This window comes from Hermetia illucens, chromosome 5 (assembly GCF_905115235.1).
Source record: "Hermetia illucens chromosome 5, iHerIll2.2.curated.20191125, whole genome shotgun sequence".
NCBI classification, from domain to species: domain Eukaryota; kingdom Metazoa; phylum Arthropoda; class Insecta; order Diptera; family Stratiomyidae; genus Hermetia; species Hermetia illucens.
The window spans coordinates 89,524,595-89,545,647 of NC_051853.1; the positions used below are offsets into that span (position 1 = coordinate 89,524,595).

The following is a 21,053-nucleotide window of genomic DNA, read 5'->3' on the forward strand; positions in this document are numbered from 1 at the left end:
AGCTTGCTTGAACCACGCGGAACAAAATCAAAAACAACAAGTAACATTCAACATCATTGGGCCGATTGCCCAAACTAAAAATTATTTTTAAGGAAGAGAGAAAAAAAAACAATTTATTCTGACAAAACAAATTCTATTCTCGATCTGCTTTTTCATATATAATGGTAAAAATTACTTTTCTTACATCACTACAGAACATTTAAAATGATACCAAATTTAAGCATGTGTTGCGTCATCCTCGACAAAATCCTTAGCCTGCTCCTTCGTAACGCAATCCACGTGACTGACTTTATTTCTGAAACGTACGCCGTAAAATTTGTTGGCTGTTTCCAGCAGCTCAGGTCGGAAAGTGGTTGTAATAAATTGCGCTTTATCGCTCAGTTCGTGGATCATATCAGCTACCGCCTTTCTGTGTTGAGCATCCAGAGCCTTAAAAAATATATTAACATTTTCCTTTACTGATAAAAAATTTATCTCCAAATTAAAGCTAATGCAAATTAGAATCTAAACTGTTTTAATAATTGCCAATTCTAAATGTTAATATTAATAGCTACAGAATAAAAACAACATTAAAATCAGGGTCCAATAATGTGGCTTCCGATTCGATGCAAGGATAGACTACAATAACTAATAAATTGCACAACACGTGTGATTGAATTCACTAAACGTTTATCGAATCAAATTTACACTTTTATGCCGTCGATTGAGGAAGCGAACATTATGAGACCAACAGTTTCTTATATCTTTGCCGGACTAAAATTTCCGATAACCGATAAAATTACACTTACCTGATCAATTTCGTCAAACAGATAGAACGGCGCTGGATCGCATTTCTGAATAGCAAAAATTAGTGCTAACGCAACTAAAGACTTTTGTCCTCCAGACAGTTGATTCATTTCTCGCATTTCTGCATCGGCACCTGTGAACGAGACTCGTATTCCGATTCCAATGAACTCATCGGAGCTTGCCACTCCCGTTTCAAAGTCATCGCCGTCACTGTCTTTTGTCTTCAACACAAGATGGCCAGATCCTTGTGGAACAAGTTTCGTAAAGACTTTCGTGAAATTCTTTGCAACCTGTTTGAAAGTAAATTGAATGGCTTCGACTTTTTGCATTTCCAACGATTGCATCAATTCACGAATTTTTTCATCAGCTTTGTCCAACTCCTCCTTCCGTTTGTTGAGTTTCTCTTTTTGTTCGGAGAAGCTTAAGAACTGGTCCAATGCCTTCTTGTTGACATGATTATATTTTTTCAAATGCTGATTCGCCTTTTCAAGCTCTTTAAAAAGATTTTTCAATGACATTCTTGTGTAAGCTGGATCGACTTGTGGCAATGCCCCCAGACTGGCTATCTTTTCGGTGCATTCGTCAATTTTCTGATGTAAAAGATTCTCTTTGGCCGCCCATTTCTCCATTTTCTTAGCGTCGTCGGAAATCTTTTCTTGAGCATCTTTTTCAGTTTGTATCCACATTTCAAGCTCTTTTTGTAGATTTTTCTGCAATTTAACAGCTTCTTGTAACCTAAAAGTGGGAAAAGACAACTTTAAACAATACTAAAATTCCATTATGCTTCGAAAAGGTTTATAGGACAAGATAGTTACTGCTGGATAATGTACAACAAAAATCAAGTCTTTTTCTGAAAGTTAGCGTTTAGAAATTTTTCCGTTAATAATAGTAATCCATTCAGACTTCAATTTATAACATCTCTGATGACCAGTAACACGCTGCAAATGGAGCAGTGCGGATTATTTGAAATAATTGAGACTTGCTTTTGCCTTTCGCTAGTATTATTTATTAACCTTACTAATACCGATGTTTTGCCAAGCAAAGGCAGGTTTTAATTACTTCAAATAATTTAATCGCTAGAAAAGTCGCGAGATTACATTTAGAACTGATTAATTGAAACAGCAATTGGCAAATACATATACCAAATCATAGAGATCATTGTGCCCTGTGAGTTGAGGTTTAAGAATACAGTCAAAACCTTTCTTGCTTGTCGTAAGAGGCGACCGAAAAGAATAGGAATGTGGGTTAGCAACCTGCAAATTTTGAAACTCTATTGGTAGCGAAATGTGAAAAACGCCTCGGATAGGCACTCACGATAACGAATGTGTGCACGCTCCCCGACACCAGTAACGAGGGTCCACAGAATGCTCGCTTCCTCCAATTAGAGCGGGAATTTCAGCGATATAAACTGGACATTTGGGGCCTAGGCGAAATAAGGAGGAGGAGAGGAGAGTACTCCTCTCCCTCTGTGTGTGCTTTAGTGTTCTGGAAAGCTAAGTGCTAGCAAGCGCGAATCTTATCTGTCTCTAGTTTTCACCAGAGCTGCCACTCGTCTAGAATGCGTTGCCATTTTTCGCGAGCAACCACCTCCCTTGCGCTTGTATATGGCCTGACGCTCCTTAGTAAGAAGGGCCACGGGGATCACTCCCGCGATCACCATCACGGCCGGTTCGGAGACAGTGCGGTACGCAGACGCCACCCGCAAAGCTCCCAGTCTCTGTACTTGCGCGAGGCTTTTACGATATACCTTCTTGTTAAGAGCGCCAGCCCATACCTCTGTGCCGTAGAGCAGGACAGACTGCGTTGAACTCATCAGGAGACGTCGCCTGCTAGACGTAGGACCCCCAATGTTGCTATATGGGAGTAGCACATGGAAAGTGAACTCCTGTTACTCAAAAGCACCAAGCTTTCGTCAATACTTGTCTGCGTCGTATCATCAGAGTACGCTGGGCTGACACTATCACAAATGGACAACTTGGTCGGCGCACAGGTTTGGCACTCGTATGCGCTGTGATAGCAAGACGAAAACCGCAGTGGACACATTAAGGAGGGCCGACAATTGCATGCGGTCTATGCCATGTAGTGGAATCCACTTCCCCAAGATGGCCGGAAGGACGACTGCGAACGTCTCGGGAAGTTGTGAGGAGAGCGGAAGCACATTTTAGGTAACCGCGAGCGATAGCGCGTAGGGTTGATGCGTTATACCCCACCAAGGGGTGAAACGCAACCAAATAAATCACAGAGATAATCATTAACGGCACAAGAACTAGTTTCCGATTTAACCCTGCTAAAGTAATATCCAATTCCAAACATCGTGCACTTGCACAGAGATAATTCAATATTCACAGAAGCTGCTTGGCGACTAGCCTATGCCTTTTTCTCTGCCATAATATTGCTCCTAAAAGATTCCCGGGCTGTCATACCTGCTGGATAGCGCTCACGACTACATTCTTGCCTACCAACGGTGTGCCGGTAACCCTCCCTAGCATTATCCTATTGAAACGAAGGACGAACACTGCTACGGTTTCGTACCAGGGCAGAGGCAACTCATCAGCGCTGCTTCATCTCTGCCCTGGGAGCAGCGTTGTCGAAGCGGCTCGCAGGTGTTGTACGCTCCCTTTTATAATTTGTAAAACACAACAAAGGTACGAATTATATTCAACGTAAATCCGCAAAGCAAATTGCTCTCCATTTGGTTCGGTCCAACATCAAATGAATGGGGACATAGGACTTCTCAATCCCTAAAAAAATTACACTATAGTCACAAAACCCTAACTCAGTGATTTGAAAAAGGATAGGATAGTATACTACCTAAAAGCAGACAAAGATAATGCCATTGTAATTATGAATAAACAACAATACCACAACCTAGTAATGGAAAAGTTGACTGGAGGAAACTACTTTTAATTAAGGAATGACCTGCTACCAGGATCCATAAAACGAGAAGAGAAGGCCCTTTAGTGGTTAATAACTCAGCTCAGTTTCGGATGCCAAATCCCTCTTTACCCAGAGTCTGATGCCAACCAAAAATACACAAATCAGGCAATGAGATGAGGGAGGTTATTGCCCATTCTAACTCCCCTACTTGCAACATTGCGAAGTGGCTGGTTGAGGAATGCCAAAAATTGGGGTCTACCAACGGGAAACAATCTGTCAAACCCACCAGCATCCAGTGGACAATCCCGGTCACTTCGTTCCATACTTACCAGCATAAAATGGCAGCACCACAATCCCACTCACAGACGAAGACTACCAGAGCAAAAAACACTACACTATGGACACTGCAAGGAAGAACGGGTACACCAGCACCACCATAGATACAGGAGACACGCACGAAACATAGAACGTAGTAACCTCACTACACTGTACACCCAACAATCGACTTCTACCGCATTAAAAAGATCAAGTGTCACCTTCTCAAATCTGTCCAAGCATATAGAATAGACATTAAAGATAGGATAAGATCAAGTCGTATTTACCAGCTAAAATCTCAGCTGGCTAGAGAAAAGAAAACACGATAGAGGAAATGATTAGTATAAAAATAGCTAACAAACCCACTGATGAGCAGACTTGTTAGCACTGATGAAGGGAACAAGAGGTTCCCGAAATATTGGTATTTGCAAAATGTAAATCAACACTAGCAAATAGGAAAAACAAGTTTTTATTATTTTAAATAAATTGGAAAAGATTCAATTTCGCCGTTATGTAGGCTACGGAATCGTCCATCCTCATGTAGGGCATGTAGGGGGCCAAAAATTCTTCGGAGGATTCTTCTCTCGAACGCGGCCAAGAGTTCGCAATTTTTCTTGCTAAGAACCCTAGTCTCCGAGGAATACATGAGGACTGGCAAGATCATTGTCTTGTACAGTAAGAGCTTTGACCCTATGGTGGGACGTTTCGAGCGAAAGTTTTTGTAAGCTGAAATAGGCTCTGTTGGCTGACAACAACTGTGCGCGGATTTCATCATCGTAGCTGTTATCGATTGTGATTTTCGACCCTAGATAGGAGAAATTATCAACGGTCTCAAAGTTGTATTCTCCTATCCTTATTCTTCCTATTTGACCAGTGCGGTTTGATGTTGTTGGTTGGTTGGTTTTTGCTGCTGACGTTGCCACCATATATTTTGTCTTGCCTTCATTGATGTGCAGCCCAAGATCTCACCCCGATAGACGCCTGCTCGATCTGGATGAAGGCAATTTGTACATCTCGGGTGGTTCCTCCCATGATGTCGATATCGTCAGCATACGTCAGTAGTTGGATGAACTTAAAGAGGATCGTACCTCTTGCATTTACCTCAGCATCATGGATCGAGGGCTAGGTTAAAGAGGACGCGTGATAGGGCATCCCCTAGTCGTAGATCGTTGTTGATGTCGAATGGTCTTGAGAGTGATTCTGCTGCTTTTATCTGGCCTCGCACATTGGTCAGGGTCAGCCTAGTCAGTTTTATTAATTTCGTCGGGACACCGAATTCTTTCATGGCCGTGTACAGTTTTACCCTGACTATGCTATCATAGGCGGCTTTAAAGTCGATGAATAGATGGTGCAACTGGTGTCCATATTCCAACAGTTTTTCCATCGCTTGCCGCATAGAGAAAATCTGATCTGTTGCTGATTTACCTGGAGTGAAACCTCTTTGGTATAGGTCAATGATGTTCTGGTCGTATGGGGCTATCCGGCCTAGCAAGATAGCGGAGAACCTCTATTATTGGAGCACTATGTGATATCTCCCTTTTTATGTGTGAGCCAGATAATACCTCGTTGCAAATCGTCAGGCATTGATTCGCTGTCCCATATCTTGAGTACAAGTTGATAAACCACTTGGTGTAACTGGTCGCCTCCATATTTAACCAATTCGGATGTAATTCCATCGGCTCCTGGCGACTTATGATTTTTTAGCCGATGAATTGCACGGACTGTTTCTCCTAAACTTGGTGGTGGCAATATTTGTCCGTCGTCTTCAGTTGGCGGGACCTCCAACTCGCCGATGTTCTGGTTGTGCAGTATCTCATCAAAGTGCTCAACCCATCGCTCCAATATGCCCATTCTGTCGGAAATCACATTTCCCTCTATCCCTACATACTTAGCTAGGAGATATGAGAAGCATCTTTTGTCCAGTCTCCAAAACAGGCGACAAGCTGACGTGCAGAACATTTCACAACTTTGCCCAGTCTACAAAGTACTTATCAAGATTCTGGAAAGCAGGCTGAAGTTCTACCCGAAAAAAAAACATCGGAGAGTACCAGGGCCACTTTAAAGGACGATCCCCAATGGATTAGTTCTTCATCGTGCAGAGTGCTCGATATGTGCTGGGAGTTAAACGATACCGTTTACCAAATATTTTTCGACTTCAAAGGAGCATACGACAACATAGATAGCAACGTATGGGTTAATTTAGGAGATTAGAATTCAAAAGTCAGACTAATCCATTCTTAACACCGAATAGTTTCAAGCAAAGCAACGTGTTGGCGATTTTAAAGCATCAAATGGTTGGCTCGAAAAGTTTTGAACGCGCAATAACATCGGTCAGTCAATTTGTGGAGAATAATTCCAACCTTTAAAGGGCGAAATCTATTCAAGAGGGAAAATTTCAAAGGAACGATTAACGATCCTACTGTGTGGCCTGTTTGAATCTCCAATAGTCATAGGAAAAGCTATCTCCCTTCTTTCGCCTCAAGAATGCCTTGAGCTTAACATGTAACTCTGATTTACGTGTCCCCGCCCTGCAGCACGGCCTCAATTATGATATTCTTAAACCACTTGACATACTTCTCTCGGTAGGCGATGGAGCTTTTGCAGAAGAATAAGGTGTGGCAGACATCATTCACCACATCTTTAAATGCTGTCGGGCGATCGTGATTTTCCGATTATATCTAAGTATCCACTGAACAGGGGGATTAGGTAATTGTCACACCATGTTTTTGATTGAAATACGGACGTGCGTATTTGATGAGATGCGCGATCTACCCCTAGATTCTGTTTCCCAAGGTTGCTGACATGTGCTGAGAGTGTGGGCTCTCTATTCACAAGTCCTCCCCTTGAAATATAGAATTAGAATAGAAACAATTTCCCACCAGTTAGTTTGTAGACTTGCAATTTCAGTGGTCCACTAGTACATAGGAGACTCTCCGTGACGGAGTCTGCTTTTAGGCGCAGATGCATTGCAAGCTGAGTTTATTAACAATTCAGTGGCAGTTCTTCTGTTCTCGTCCGGATTTTGTGATTCGTTTAGAGTACTGTGGAAGTGGCTGCTTGTTACTTCAAAGGATATGTTCTGGTGATTACTGGTCGTGGAAACTTCCAGTACCCTCTATCACTGCACCGCTGATACCAAGGACTCCGTAACACAGATCACATCAGGGATAGATCCTTTGAAACCAGAGCGACAGAGTGTCAGAATGCTACCAATATTCGAAACAATAAATCCTGTCCTGGCTACAATCCTTAAAATTTGCGCCCCACAGGAATTTGATTAATTCTCACTCAAATTTACCGGTAAGGATCGCTTCTCAATTGTTACTTAAGGAGAAAACCACATTAGGAGGTTTTCAGAATCGATTTTTTTTTATTACATAGATCATTAACTTAGCTATGTCGGAATATCCTGTAGAAATTGCAAAGCAAAATTCGTGTTCCTTTAGATTTTATGAGCGTAGGACCGAGCGCTATCAAGTACAGGCTTAGGCTCGAGTGCCGCTTTATGTCCTTTCGTAATCTTTTAGCGCGATGTATTCTATGAGTACATTTGGATTTGTTGTAACTATGTTTTGTTAGTAATTAAGAATGGAAAATGTCTTCATATTTTAAGAGCGAATTTTCTAACAATTTTTTTAAACTCGTTGCAAATGTGAAGTGATAATTGTAATTCAAAAAGTAGTAAAACGATCATTACTAAATTTTTGATTCCATTTTTTAAGAGTGCATTTCTTGCATTATTTTTAAACAAGTTGGGACATCGGAAGCTGGATACTTCAGGAATGAAAGGTTTTGTATATTTCTTTTATAAAAACATTTGAGTGGATATTTATCCCATTAGTACCTAGCACGTAACATGTGCATATATTATGTGAGAATATCCACTTTCGGGTGTCAGTCTTGAATTTGCACAGAAACGGCAGCTTTGACCTATTATAACTTAATAATAATTCGATTTCCACCAAACTTCTTTGTTGTATTGCTCCAAAGTTTGAACTTAAGAGGGTTTTGCAATCAATTACTAAAAATTATATTAAAATACTATTATTAACTTTATTTATATCGGTATGGAGGATATTTCGCCTAGGCACCATATAGTTTTTCCAAATTTTTCGGTTGAGTAGTTTCTGAGAATGGGACCGTGAAAGAAATTATCATTTTCGACCCCCCGTACTCTCCACCTTTCCAACAAATGTCAAACTTAAAACGCGCTTCGGAAAGTACTAATCCAGACCTTTCACTTTCATTTGATACCCCACATTACTATATTTGGTGAAAACAACTTACACCACCCTTTTGCATGTATATGGACCCCCACTTAAATTCGACGTAGCCTGATGTAACTCACGGTATACGTGAGCGTTCAAAGTTCCTACCTTTCCAACAAATTTGATGTCAATTGCTATAACTAGAAAAATGCGTGTGACAGACAGTTTTGTTTTACACAAAACCTTGAAAAACAGAGGTGAAAATTGAAAAAAAAATGAACCGCTACAACAGTTTTGATTTTGATTATTTTCACCCACATTGAGTTAATAATGTAAAATTGAACGCTTTTTGATTTCATATGAAAATTGAAATTTTCAGCGAATTAATGTTGCGTTACTTTTTATTCTTGACCTACATTTTTCAAAAAAAATCTCAAAAGTAGCCCGGAATATAATTAATACAATGTCCGTACTCAAAAAAATTACAAAAACGCATGAAGATAGGCCTTCTAATGTATCATAGTTTCTCCCAGTTTGCAAATTTTGAGCTGCTCATTCTCTATGAGAGCTGGACGAGATTAAAATAAAGTTATTTGATACTGAAACATTACCGGGTTACAGTCCGTAATTTATTGTATTTCAGCTGTTTAGAACGATGTGGGGCTAAGGCGTGAATGCGACAACGGGGAAATTTAAACCTTGCCCAGACGTGTTGTTTGTTAGCTTTTTCGGAGGATACATGAAGTAGAAGTTTGTTAATTCATGGATTGGTCCACCTGAGCCTTCTGCAACGTTTCTAACCAGAGAACATTTGGGCGCCGCTTCATCATGGCATTCGATACTTTAACCGTTATATTTTTAAAGAAAATAGGTTTTGAGGTTTGGATTACAATCAAGCCTTTATTTCGTTTTGAGATGGGTCATCTTCCAAATTTGGTTCAACGCTTTAAGAAACATTTCTTTGGCTGTAGGATTTAGTCAGTTCAACATTGTACAAGTGATACCATCGCTGCCAGGAGTCGAGAGTCAAACATTTCCGGCTAAAATATTCTTTAGATCTGATATTGGAAATTTTTCTACATTATGCGGTGGATTTCATGTCGTCTAACGTTGGGGGAGTATAAGAATCATTATATTGATTTGAGAATTTGAGTACAAATTGCATGTAAATCAAATGCAAATTTCTAAAGTAAATCCGCTGAGCTAGTTATTAGAACTGGGATTAGTTCTGGGAGTTTTATAGGTTCTCCGCCCGTTTGCAAAAATGACGATATCTAATGTCGCTGCCACAATCCTTTGGGAGAGATCCCTTCCATTGTATTGAAATATGCTTGAGTTCAACCATAAACTACACAAAAACAATAGGTTTTGAACGCGAGGAAAATGGGGCAGCAACCGTTGGCCAGACCAAAACCAAATGGTCGAGGAGAACCTCCACATAGTGGCACCGGAAAACGCTATACTAACTTTGGCTTGCTGGCAGTGATGCAATAGGCAAATGCTCTAAGGCTTAATTTGAACGATCAGACCCGAGTCTGCATCGATATGGGGTTGCACCGATCATGTAAAAACCGCGAGAGTGGCATCTTCTATGGTCACGTAATTCGCGCTAACGAGAATTCACTTACCAAGATTGGTGTGAACATCGAATTCGGTGGTAAACGACCAAACTGTGACTTGACATGCTGAATGGGGATTTAAAAGCCTCGAGATTGCATTGAGATCAGCCATTTGATAAAATAAAATGGCGAAAGCGGTCACGACGAGCCGACCACGCTTGTGAACAGGGCAAAGGCGGAAGAAAAAGAAGAAAACCCGAGTCTGCACCGGCACTCATCTGAAGTGGCTTCGATCATGAGACCTTACCAGGGGTATATTAGTACTATGGGGACCGGGATAGACATCTAAGTTTACATCAGGAGAATTCCTGGTTCATATACTTTCAGCTCGGTTGTAGCAGTTGGCTCCCTAGTGGGAGTTTCATAAGGGTTGCGATTACGCAACACTTTAGTTCGGTAGAGATTTAGGTATTTCTTGCATCCACCAGTATGAATGCTCAATCATGCGCTTAGTATAGAGTGGTTCCGTTTTTACTTGTCACAGGGGGACTCTGATTGTGGTCACAAAATCAATCCGTGTCTTAAGAAGACCGTGGGGTTAAGTCTACTCGCCACCAAGAAAGAAACTGCATTTAACATTGCCAGAAAGCTTAACCTTTAAAAGAAAAATTAGGTAAACCCTCTGGGGTCGAATGAAATCGGACGTGCTATTCAATACATAGCCATGTCTACATACGCATGATACTATCATTGTATGACACTATGAAAATTGAGTCCTTAAGGCTTACCTAGGATCATAGCATGCAAAATGAAAAGTTATATTTGCACTTACTTTTTATCCATCTCCTCCAAATCTTGATTCACCTTTTTGATGCGTTTCTCGGTTGCAAGCAGCTCATTACGACAATTATTCAATTTCCTTTTGCGATCTTCCACTGAAATTTCTTGTAACGCTTGCTGCAACTCATCACGACGTCGGAACATGTTGTTTGTCAGCAAATTATCAATTTTGTTTTTGATAACTTCCAGTTGCATACGAGCTTCGAAGACATCTTTGTTTTCCTGATTCAGGCGTCGAATGTCATCATTGAGTTGATCAACCTCGCGTTGGTCCTGTGCGGAGAGTGATGACATTAGCTCTTGATGCAGTTCACTCTCTAGCCCCTCTTTTGTGCTGTTCATTGCTTCCAAACTGGCTTTACATTGTTGAACTGAGCGTTCTTTGGGCGTTCGATATTTCTCAATACGTATGAGCTCTTCTTTCATGAGACGAATATCAGCTTGAACTTTCTCGAAAATATCCTTAGATTTACCCTGTTTCGTCTCAGTCCTTTGCATTTCAGAAACAACATTGTTTATGTTTGATTCAATCTGTCGCAACTCATTTCGAAGTTTCGTGAGTTCTTTCTCGAACTCTCGAATCATCTCCATGTATTCGGTGCGTTTTTTCTGCATTTCGAGACGGGATCGTGATGTATTGAAATAGCCGCCAGTCAAGCAACCTTTTGACGAGACTTGATCACCTTCTAACGTGACACAGTCCAAACCTGTGCTTTTCGCTAATTCCGTGGCTCGCTCCAAATTACGGCAGATCAATGTTTTGCCAAAAATATATCGCAAAGCTTTATCATATTGTTCTTCGTATTTCAACTTGGAGATCATGGGAATGGAATCCGGATCATCGGGATATCCATGAATCTTCACCTGCAACCGATTCAGAGGCATGAAAGTAACCTCACCAGGCAATTTTTGCTTGTTCATTTCTTTCAAGATTTGGGTCCCAACGCGGTCCGATTCGACAATATGATGGAATAACCGATTACCAGCGGTTACTTCAACTGCAGTGTAGATCGTCTTATCGCAACTAAAATTTTCAATCACGGGACCGTAGTAGGCATTAGCGATGTCCGTGAATTGTCCGCCTCGTTCAAGAAAACTGTCCAACACTTTGCGTACGGAGTCGCGCCCATTCAGGATAGGCTGGAAAAAAATCGAGAAAAAACTAATTATTTCGACCCAAATGTTTTGGGAATTACACACCTTTCCAGCCATAGACCTTAGCGCTTGATCTGCTTTTGCCAGCTCCTCTTTCTGCGTTTGTAATTGTTGCGTCATTTGGGTTTCCTTTCGCCATAGTTCACTAAAGTTTCGTATTCAAACATTATATTAAAAACTAACTGACAAATTACTCAAACGATGTACTTACTTTCGTGCAGCCTGATACTGATCCTTTTTCTTCTTTAATTCGTAGAACTGTTTATTGTGTTCATCGATCTGTAATCGCAATTGTTCAATCTCGGATGAATGCTCCGTGATTTTTCGCTCCAGTTCTTTCTCCATAGCAGCGCCTTTCTGCAGGTCGTCCAAAAGTTTGTTCTGGTGAACAATTTTATCTTTTATCTGTTTGTTGAGAGATTTCAATTCATTTTGTATCCACTTGTCACGTTCTTCTCGCGAGGAAAATTGCGAACCACGACCCTGTTTTGCATAGAGTTCTTTACGCTTTTGCTCTTTAAGGGCTAATTCACGTGCGAAATCCTCTTCCTTTCGCCGTAAGGCTTCATAACGTGGACGAATCTCTTCCAACTCCTTTTCTTTTTCAGCGATGGTGATTTTCAATTTTTTCAATTCTTGGTCGGCTCGTTCTTTCGATTTATTGTCACCCTGAACTTCATCCGTTAAATCGACGATGGTTAAATCTAATTTTGTTTTGTCGCGTAGTAGCTGTTGCTGTTCTGTTACTAAAACTGCACGTTCATCTTTCATCGTAGCGACATCTTTCTTTGCGTCTTTCAAACTCTTCTGAATACCTTTGACCTTTTCTTGGGCCTTCTGAATCTCCATATTAAACTGCTTTTGCTTGTCTCCAGATGTTTTGCGTTGGTTTTCAAGTTCCTCCAAAGCACGTTTAGTTTCTTTCAGCTCAGTTTCGTGGATAATATATTCCAAAGTTCTTCGGGCCTTATCCCACTTCTGATACTCTTTCAACTCTTCCTTTTCCTCCTCTAATGTCTTCAATCTGTCTTCTATGGTCTTGAGATATTCAGTGATTTTCTCAACTTTTCCTTCAGTATCTTTCAAAATATTCGTAGATTCCTCTTTCCGCTCATCGAACACACGAGTTCCAGCAACTTCACGCAGCAATTTCAACCGATATGAATCTGGCGCAGTGGCCATTTGATTGATTTTACCCTGTTTGACAATATAATACGGGTTGGAGTTGGAAAATCCAGCTGATTCAAGTAAATTGACGACTTCTTGACGGGGAACAACTTTCTTGTTAAGAAAGAATTGATCTTTCTTGGCTCCGATAACACGTCGTAAGTAGATTTCATCTTTATCGATCTAAAACAAGGCACAATCATTCAGAGTTCAGAAACAACCAATAGAAGATGCAATATATAATAGTACAGTTAATATTACGAAAGAGGTGCCCTAGGAGCAGAAAACGAAGTGAATATTTATTTTATTAATAATTTATTTAATTTATATAGCAGTAGAGCTAATATGCGCTATAATCGCAAGCTTAATGACAAAGCTGAACACCGTTTGCTCATGCGGTCGCGTAAATTTTCGGCCAATGTCGCTGTGAAGCTTTCCCAAATAGTATAAAGACAAAATGAGAGCGGCCCAATATTTTGTTTAAGAATTAAAGGAGTACTGAATCCGGACCGAACCAGTTGGGAAGAACTTACTTCCATTGTTTATGGTCCCGGGAATCCTCAGTTTTGGGTTAGCACGCAATTTGCAAAGTACGTGACTTGCGGTTTCGTAAATCATAGATTAGCTTAGGCCTAAATTATAAATTATTATGAATTTACCCACGTTGTATCTATGAATTTATATAAAAGAGCAAAGACCAGCTTGAAGCCTTTTCGATCACACTCCAGAACTGTAATACAATTTTCGTATTTCCATTCATTAGCACCACAAATCTGATGCATGCATAGATGAAGAAACCATTGTATATTGTCTCGAAGAGAAAAGCCCAACTCTCATTTCTATCTGAGAGGTAGACCCTTGCTCCAGAACCTTGTTCTGTTTTTGAGTTGTCGGTGTAGATCTTAGTACGCCATGCATGCCATGATTTTCTCTCTGCTTAAGACTAACTTCTTTTCTTTTAGCAGACGTACAGCGATCGGAGAATCAAAAGGCATTACAAGAACTGGATTCTTCTAATTTCTTTCAATGCTCTATGTCTCTTACGTCCGCTATGTGCCAATAGATCTAAACGAATTAATCCATGAGCTTCTCTTATCCCAGTGCTCTGGATATATGTATTTATCAAAGACTGCAAATTGAGTGGTGCATCCAGAGCTGAACAGGATGCCATGCTCATGGCACAGGTAACACCCACACCTATATTTCTTTGCAGTGATGCTAGCTTACCCTCGCACTCACCTTTCAAAGTTGGTCCCTCTATCTTGGAAACTTAAGGATAAGGGCAGGCTTATGGGACTCTCCATACTGTGGTTTTCATTTAGTGCCATTTCGAGAATGTGACCCACAGTCCCCAAGAGTCTATCCAGGCATTTTAGTAAGAATGACCTGAAGTTCTATGGATTTGAATAGTCATTTTTCCCAGGCGTTGGAATGGAAACTACCCTACTGCAACTACTACAGAGAGATCAACCAGAATAAACCTCACCAGAGAAATATTTGTTAAAACAAGTTCAATCACTCGTTCTCCCGGATGATGTACTGTCACTAAAGTCTGCACTGATTCAACTCTCGAGTCTGTGAAATAACCACCTGGCTCTCTAAAAGTGTCCAATTGACCGTCTCATATTGCTTACGAACTCTGTACAAATCGTCACAGTATGTTTAAAAGGCTTCCGTTTCGAACTTCTTATAAGGCAAAACTTGCCCATCTTTCACAAGCACTATCGACAGTTTGGACAATTCCACCTGTCGGTGCTCCCGAAGCCAAGAACGCAAAAAAAAAAACAAATGAAATAGGGGAAAACAATAAGGTCTGACAACAACAAGCTGTGGAAAGCGGAGCTGGGATCCAACATTGTGGGTCAGTGGCTGACTGACAAAAAAATACGACCGTTCCAATATGGAAAAAGATAAGCAGTCTAGAAGAGTTTTCAAATTACTGTCCGTTCCGATTGCTATTCCATACTATAAAGATTTTTGAACGCATTCTTGACAAACGTATTCGCGAAATCGTTCGTTGCACGGCTCCTCTTGGACACCACCACCACTTTGTCGTGATGAGGGAGTTCGCAGTAGTTTACTACTACACTAAGAGTGTGCAAAACACTTAAAGATGGAAGTAAAGGATTGTAACTCTCCATCCAGTCCGGTATGTGGAAACGGATCTATACAGCCGACAACAGCGAAAGGCACTGTAGGAGAAAGAGAATCTTCTTAAGAATAAGCACAAGGGCGGTGCAGACTTCTCAGTTAACGGCGAATATCACATTAGACTACACAGTTAGTAAATTAGCCTGTAGCATACTAAAGTCTCTTCCTATCTATTGGCAGCAAGACTAGCAATGTTACAAGCCTGGCCTAATATATTTCTGGTACAAGAACCATGAGTTCCTTTTAATAAAGTCTAATCTTCTTCGATGAGAGATCCTCGAGAGCCTGTGCCCTGATATCAAAATTGCTGAGACAATTCTGTTCCCAGGACCTAGGAACGATCAACTTACAATACCAAGTTAATTATAAGAAAAGCGTCATAGTCGTCTCTGCTTACCTTCCCCATGATTTGCGTGTGCAAAATCAAGCGGCCTTGAATTCTTAGTAGACTGCGATGCGAACACGGTAAAAATGGCTATAAACTTCTCTATTTTGGAAACCTACACACTCAATAGGGTGTGCCATCTCAGAGGGTTTCCGTGACGCCATTAGAGAAGTCGAACGATTTAATGATCGGCTGATGAAGCTCACCATTATATCAGCTGATCGCACTATATACTTCTTCACCGCGTACGCACCACAGACAAGTCGACCTGATGCCGAGAAAGATGCCTTCTGGCAAGTTCTCGATGAAAAGACTTGTCCCGTGCCTGCTGACAACTATATAATCATTGCCGGCGACCTTAATGGTCATGTGGGGGAAAAGGCAGACGGTAACAGGTGCCATGGGGGAAGGGGTTCGGAGCGCGCAAGGAGGGTGGCGAGCGTATAATCGATTTTGCGGACACCCATGACCTTGTACTTATGAATGCATGGTTCATCAAGCGATTGTCTCATCTTCCTACATTTTATAGTGGGAGCAGTAAAACATAAATCAACTATATTTTCATAAGAAGCCAACACTTTACCACTGTCACTGATTGCAAAGTCGTTCCCTATGAGACCATTGCACTTCAACATCGACCATTGATTGCCATTCTGCGACCACCGATAAAACAGCGTGAGGAACGCACTGGCTCGCCGCGCATTAAATGGTAACCATTGGGAGAGAAGAAAGAAGAAACGATCTCATTCATACGATTGCCGACCATTACGAATGTGGAAGAATCATGGAACCAAATGAAAGACACGATCCACAAAGCGGCTTCTGCAACCCTCGGGGTCACCAAGCCGGATAAGCGGATGTTGAAATGAAGGTCCGTGAATAGAAACCCCACAAATTTCTCGACGATAACACGCTGGCCAATTGGCAAATTTATAAGAATGCCAACCAGGGAGCAAAGAGAGCAGTCGCTGTCACCCGAGCGAACCATTACAAAAATCTTTACGATAAACTGGACACTCAGGATGGCGAGAGAGATCTGTATCGACTTGCTAAAAGCCGTAACGAACGTACACAGGATATCGAACACTTCTGTTGCGTTAATGACAAGAACGGTACTTTGCTTACCAACCGTCGAGCTGCAACGGATAGATGGCGAGAATACTTCGAGCTATTGCTACGGCGATAATTAAAATACGCAGTGCTAAACGGCGGATTCCAAGAATTCCTTCATCGCGAAATACGCAGCAAAGGAGTGTAACCAGGAAATGTAAAGGGCAAGCACCAATAACCATAAAGGAAAAATGGTTTAATTGTTAAATTAGCACCATCGCCTTAATCACCGATACAATCTCGACCGTGCTCATCTAGTATGCTTTACGACAACACTTAGTGCCAGAAGAACTCGTGCGCTGGGTTCAATTGCTCTACCACGATCCGAAAAGTAAAGTGCGAAGTATGGCTGGTGTATCAAAACCGCTTCGTGGCTTTGTTGGTGTTCATCAAGGAAGCGCCCTCTCACCACTCCTCTTTGTTCTTGTTATGGACACCGTCACACGGGATATCCAACGTCCAGCGCCCTACACCTGCTTTACGCAGATGATGTTTTCCTAGCATCTGATAACAAAAATGATCTCGAGCAACTTGTCCAAAAATTGCTACATCTGCGCCTAAAATGGGAGTGCTAATGTCCGGCAGAGCAAATTGCCACCAAAATGTTCGGCGCAGTCCGAGACTCACGTCCACCTATCTCTAGCCGTAAGTGTGGATGGGAGAGGAGTTTGCGGAAACTAGTCGCAAATTCTGTGATATCAACGTATTTGGACGGGGTACGGGGAGAATCGACACCTCAGCCCCCGTGTCGACCGGAAAGGAACGCCTACTCACAGGGTCGAAAATTGTAAGGCGACATAATACTGCGCTTCGGGTAGCCGTTGCGGAGGCACCCAGCGAGCCTAGTGTTTTGTTGCGCTGAAAATGCATTCGGTGGTACATTTAGTCTCTTGAGCTCCGAATTTACGGTGATACCAGCAAATTCTCTTCGCCGATGAGGGTGCCGGCGTGCGACTACCTGAACGCCTTTTTCGGGAAGTAAACTGCCACGCGTATTCTTGACAACCGCATTAGCAAAATCGTTCAAATAACTGCGAATCAAGCCGGATTTATCAAGAACTATGGAATTATTGACACAGTGTTTAACCATGTGCCACACGAACTCATCTGCTATACTCTACGACAACACCTAGTGCCATAGGAATTCGAGCTCTGTGTTAAATTGCTCTACCACGATCTGAAAAGTAAAGTGCGGCCCATATAACTAAACCGCTTCGTATCTCCGTCGGTGTTCATCAAAGAAGCACGCTCTCACCAATTTTCTTTGTTCTTGTTATGGACACTGTCATAAGAGGCATCCAACGTCGTACGATCTATACACTGCTTTATGCACATGTTTTCCTGGCGACTCAAAGCAAAAATGATCTCGAGCAACTTGTCCAAAATTGGAATGATCGCCTAATGCAAAACGGTCCCAGATTGAATCTGAATGAAACTACATTTTTATCGACCGATCCCCATGAAACAGGCGCAATCACTATCAGCCAATGGAGAACTGCATTATGAAATCGATTCCCGCATTAACGCAACCTGGATGAAGTGGCGTTCCACAACTAGTGTTCTTTGTGATCGACGTATCAACGAACGTCTCAAATCTAAAATTTAACGCAATGTCGTCCGCCCTGTCGCTCTGTATGGTTCTGAGTGATGGGTGACTGTAAAAGACAATGAACGGCGTCTCACGGTAATGGAGACAAAGATGTTACGTTAAACTAATGGCGCAACACGTTTTGATCACAACCGAAATGAGAATACCTGCGATCGATATGGGCTTGCACCGATCGTGGAAAAATTGGGAGAGGCGTGTTGGATGGTATGGGTATAGCCACGTGATTCCGCTAATGAGAATTCACTAGCCAAGATTAACCTGAACATCAAAGTCGATAGTAAGCGACCAAAAGGTCGGCTGAAATAATGGATTGATACGGTGGGTGGTGATTTGAAAGCCTCGCGATTGGGTACAGATCAGGCAAATGATAGAAGAAAATGGCCAATCGATCAAGACAAGGCGACCTAGCATGTGAACGGAACAAAGGCTAAAGAAAAAGAAGTTTCCACTTCGATATTTGAAAGCAAAAGGGGCCATTTTCATGTGTGGTCATATAACAAAAGCAAAACTAGATATGCAACACATTGTGGGAAGGGTCAAATATGCTTGGGCTGAACAAAGGTTTGAAATTCATTCAAAATCTCAATAAAACCAATAAAAATAATGAAGTGAACAGAAAGGATAGTGCTGTTTCGTACTACTTGGATAATCCTTTGGTATACATACATAAAATAAGGAACAGAAAAGAAAAATCGGTACCAAGGGAAGTGGGCTGACTGAGAAGGTTAAGTCCATTCTAATCGTATTTTGTTAGACCAATTCCCCCGTTCTCTGCATAGATGTCTCGAGATAAATTACTTTGCAAGATTAGTGAATAGTACTCAATCAAGAATCGTTCATAATTATGTGAAATCTCTTCTCACAAAACACTGTCGAAAATGCTGAAAAATTTTACTCACCGGAACGCGATTGTCGGAATTGTCGAATATAATTTCGACGTAGGCCGAGATTACCCGGTTCCCCGTACCTTCATGCAGCAATGCTTGTCGCTGCTCCGGACGTAAATGAGTGAATTCATCACTGAGCACAAACTGAATAGCTGAAAACAAGCAATCATTCATGAATTTTGTTAACGTGCAAATTGGGAGTCCATTTTACCATAGAAGAAGTTGCTCTTGCCCGATCCATTGCGCCCGACGACCACGTTATGGCGCTTGTCGAAAGGCTCCACTACAGTCTGGTCCTTGTAGCTTTTAAAGCCTTGTATGATAACCTATTGGTTTGACAAATTTAAGAAGAAAAATTTAGAGATTGAAAATTGTTTTGGTTCTGCGGCCGTCATCGTTGTCAATTTGACACTCCGCTTGGCGGACGCTGCGCTGGGAACACTCTTCACCTGTTTTATGTGCATGATTTCGCTTCTAGCGGTTTATCCTTATTTTCTTCATGAAGGGAGATTGATATATACTCTATTATTCACTTTTTCGTAAAGAAATCTTCCGAGAAACAACCGAACAAAACAAGGTAATTGCCCGCGCGAATGTAAACTTTCCACTGACACGGCCAACTATGGAATGGAAAACATCACAAAGCTGTCAATTCTGCGCTCAGCAAAGGCAAGATCCAACTTTCCAATGCCAAAATGGCGGCTAGTCCACGAAATCGCAGCTTAAATGCTTTCTTGAGCTGATTTTTTGGAAATATAAATTATTACTTTCATTGCTTACGCTCCCAAAAAATTGGAATCTGAACATTAAATGAAACCTTAAAAAATAGTATTACTTTTTATACAATTTCCTTAGATATATATTGGGTTGAATTAATATTAGGCTACGGTGCGCGCCAAAAAGATAGCACAGTTGAAAATTTAAAAGATTTCCTGATCTAGAGTGTGTTGTAAAATTGTTCAATGCTTCATTCTTTTGCTGGAAATACACTTAGGGGAAGTCTGCGTACACCTGTTTTCAATAAAATCGTGCTGTTAAAAACCCAACACAGATTTCGTTGAATATATATATTACTAACTTAAAGTGCTATCTGTGAGCAGAATTTTATTAATTTAACTATAACACTTTTTGAGAAATCGTGACTTTTTATAACAAACGTAGAAAATTAGGGCGGAAAAAGTCTGCGTACACATTTAATAATAGTTTTAAAATGTGGTAATGGTACGTTCGAGAGAAAAATCCTCCGAAGAATTTTGGGCCCCCTACATGAGGATGGACGATTCCGTAGCCTACATAACGACCAAATCTATGAGCGATACCATGACCGTCCGGTTGTGGATAAAATCCGGCTCAATAGATTACGGTGGGCGGGTCACTTAATCCGTATGGATGAGGATGATCCCACCCGGAAAGTCTATAAAGGCAATATCTATGGTAGAGAAAGAAGACGAGGCAGACCCTGCCTAAGATGGAGCGATGGCGAAGGCCAGCACGCCAGATAGGTTTTAGGGATATCGAATTGGTGGACCTCGGCGCAAAACCGGGATGTCTGGAGTTCCTTATTAAGGCAGGCTTAGACCGGACACCGGTTGTTGCGCCGTTGATGATGATGATGATGATGAATGGTATTTACAATTCCAAATCTGTGTACACAGACTAAACAAGGTAATATCAGTACGAAACGTCAAATTGCTGATGGCGTCACTTGGACCGATATAATGTGTAGTGAAATTTAATGAGCGTCTTGTATCTCTGAAACTATTATGGCTAAAGGGAAGTTATGAATTAAAAATTGTAAGAAACATCTCTATCTATGAATAAAATCTATATCTATCAAAACAGGTGCAAAAGTCTCAAAGATATTCGATTTCGAAATTCCAATTTGGTAAGATGGTCACAGATTAGTTAATATTGCGACCAAAAATGAAGTTATCAATGAAATTTATTTTTCATAAATTGAATGTTGCATTCAATTACCAACAACACCTGTCAGAAGTTTAGAGA

At 41.2% G+C, this 21,053-nt stretch overlaps 1 protein-coding gene across 1 annotated transcript; it reads right to left on the reverse strand.

Annotated features, from left to right (window-relative positions):
• Positions 1–112: 112 nt before the first annotated feature.
• Positions 113–19,676, reverse strand: LOC119657260 (structural maintenance of chromosomes protein 3). Its single transcript, XM_038064089.1, has 8 exons — positions 19,499–19,676; positions 19,261–19,375; positions 19,062–19,201; positions 11,952–13,090; positions 11,786–11,885; positions 10,578–11,725; positions 789–1,521; positions 113–429 (listed from the first exon to the last, which is right to left on the reverse strand). The coding sequence occupies exons 1-8, from the start codon at positions 19,511–19,513 to the stop codon at positions 217–219; spliced, it is 3,603 nt and encodes a 1,200-aa protein (XP_037920017.1). The 5' UTR covers positions 19,514–19,676; the 3' UTR covers positions 113–216.
• Between the last annotated feature and the right edge of the window lie 1,377 nt (positions 19,677–21,053).

Coding starts and splice junctions, on each gene's coding strand:
- LOC119657260 (XM_038064089.1), bottom strand. Junction 11,886..11,951: donor CAGTATCAGGCTGCACGAAA/GTAAGTACATCG, acceptor ACGAAACTTTAG/TGAACTATGGCGAAAGGAAA. Junction 430..788: donor TGTTTGACGAAATTGATCAG/GTAAGTGTAATT, acceptor ATATTTTTTAAG/GCTCTGGATGCTCAACACAG.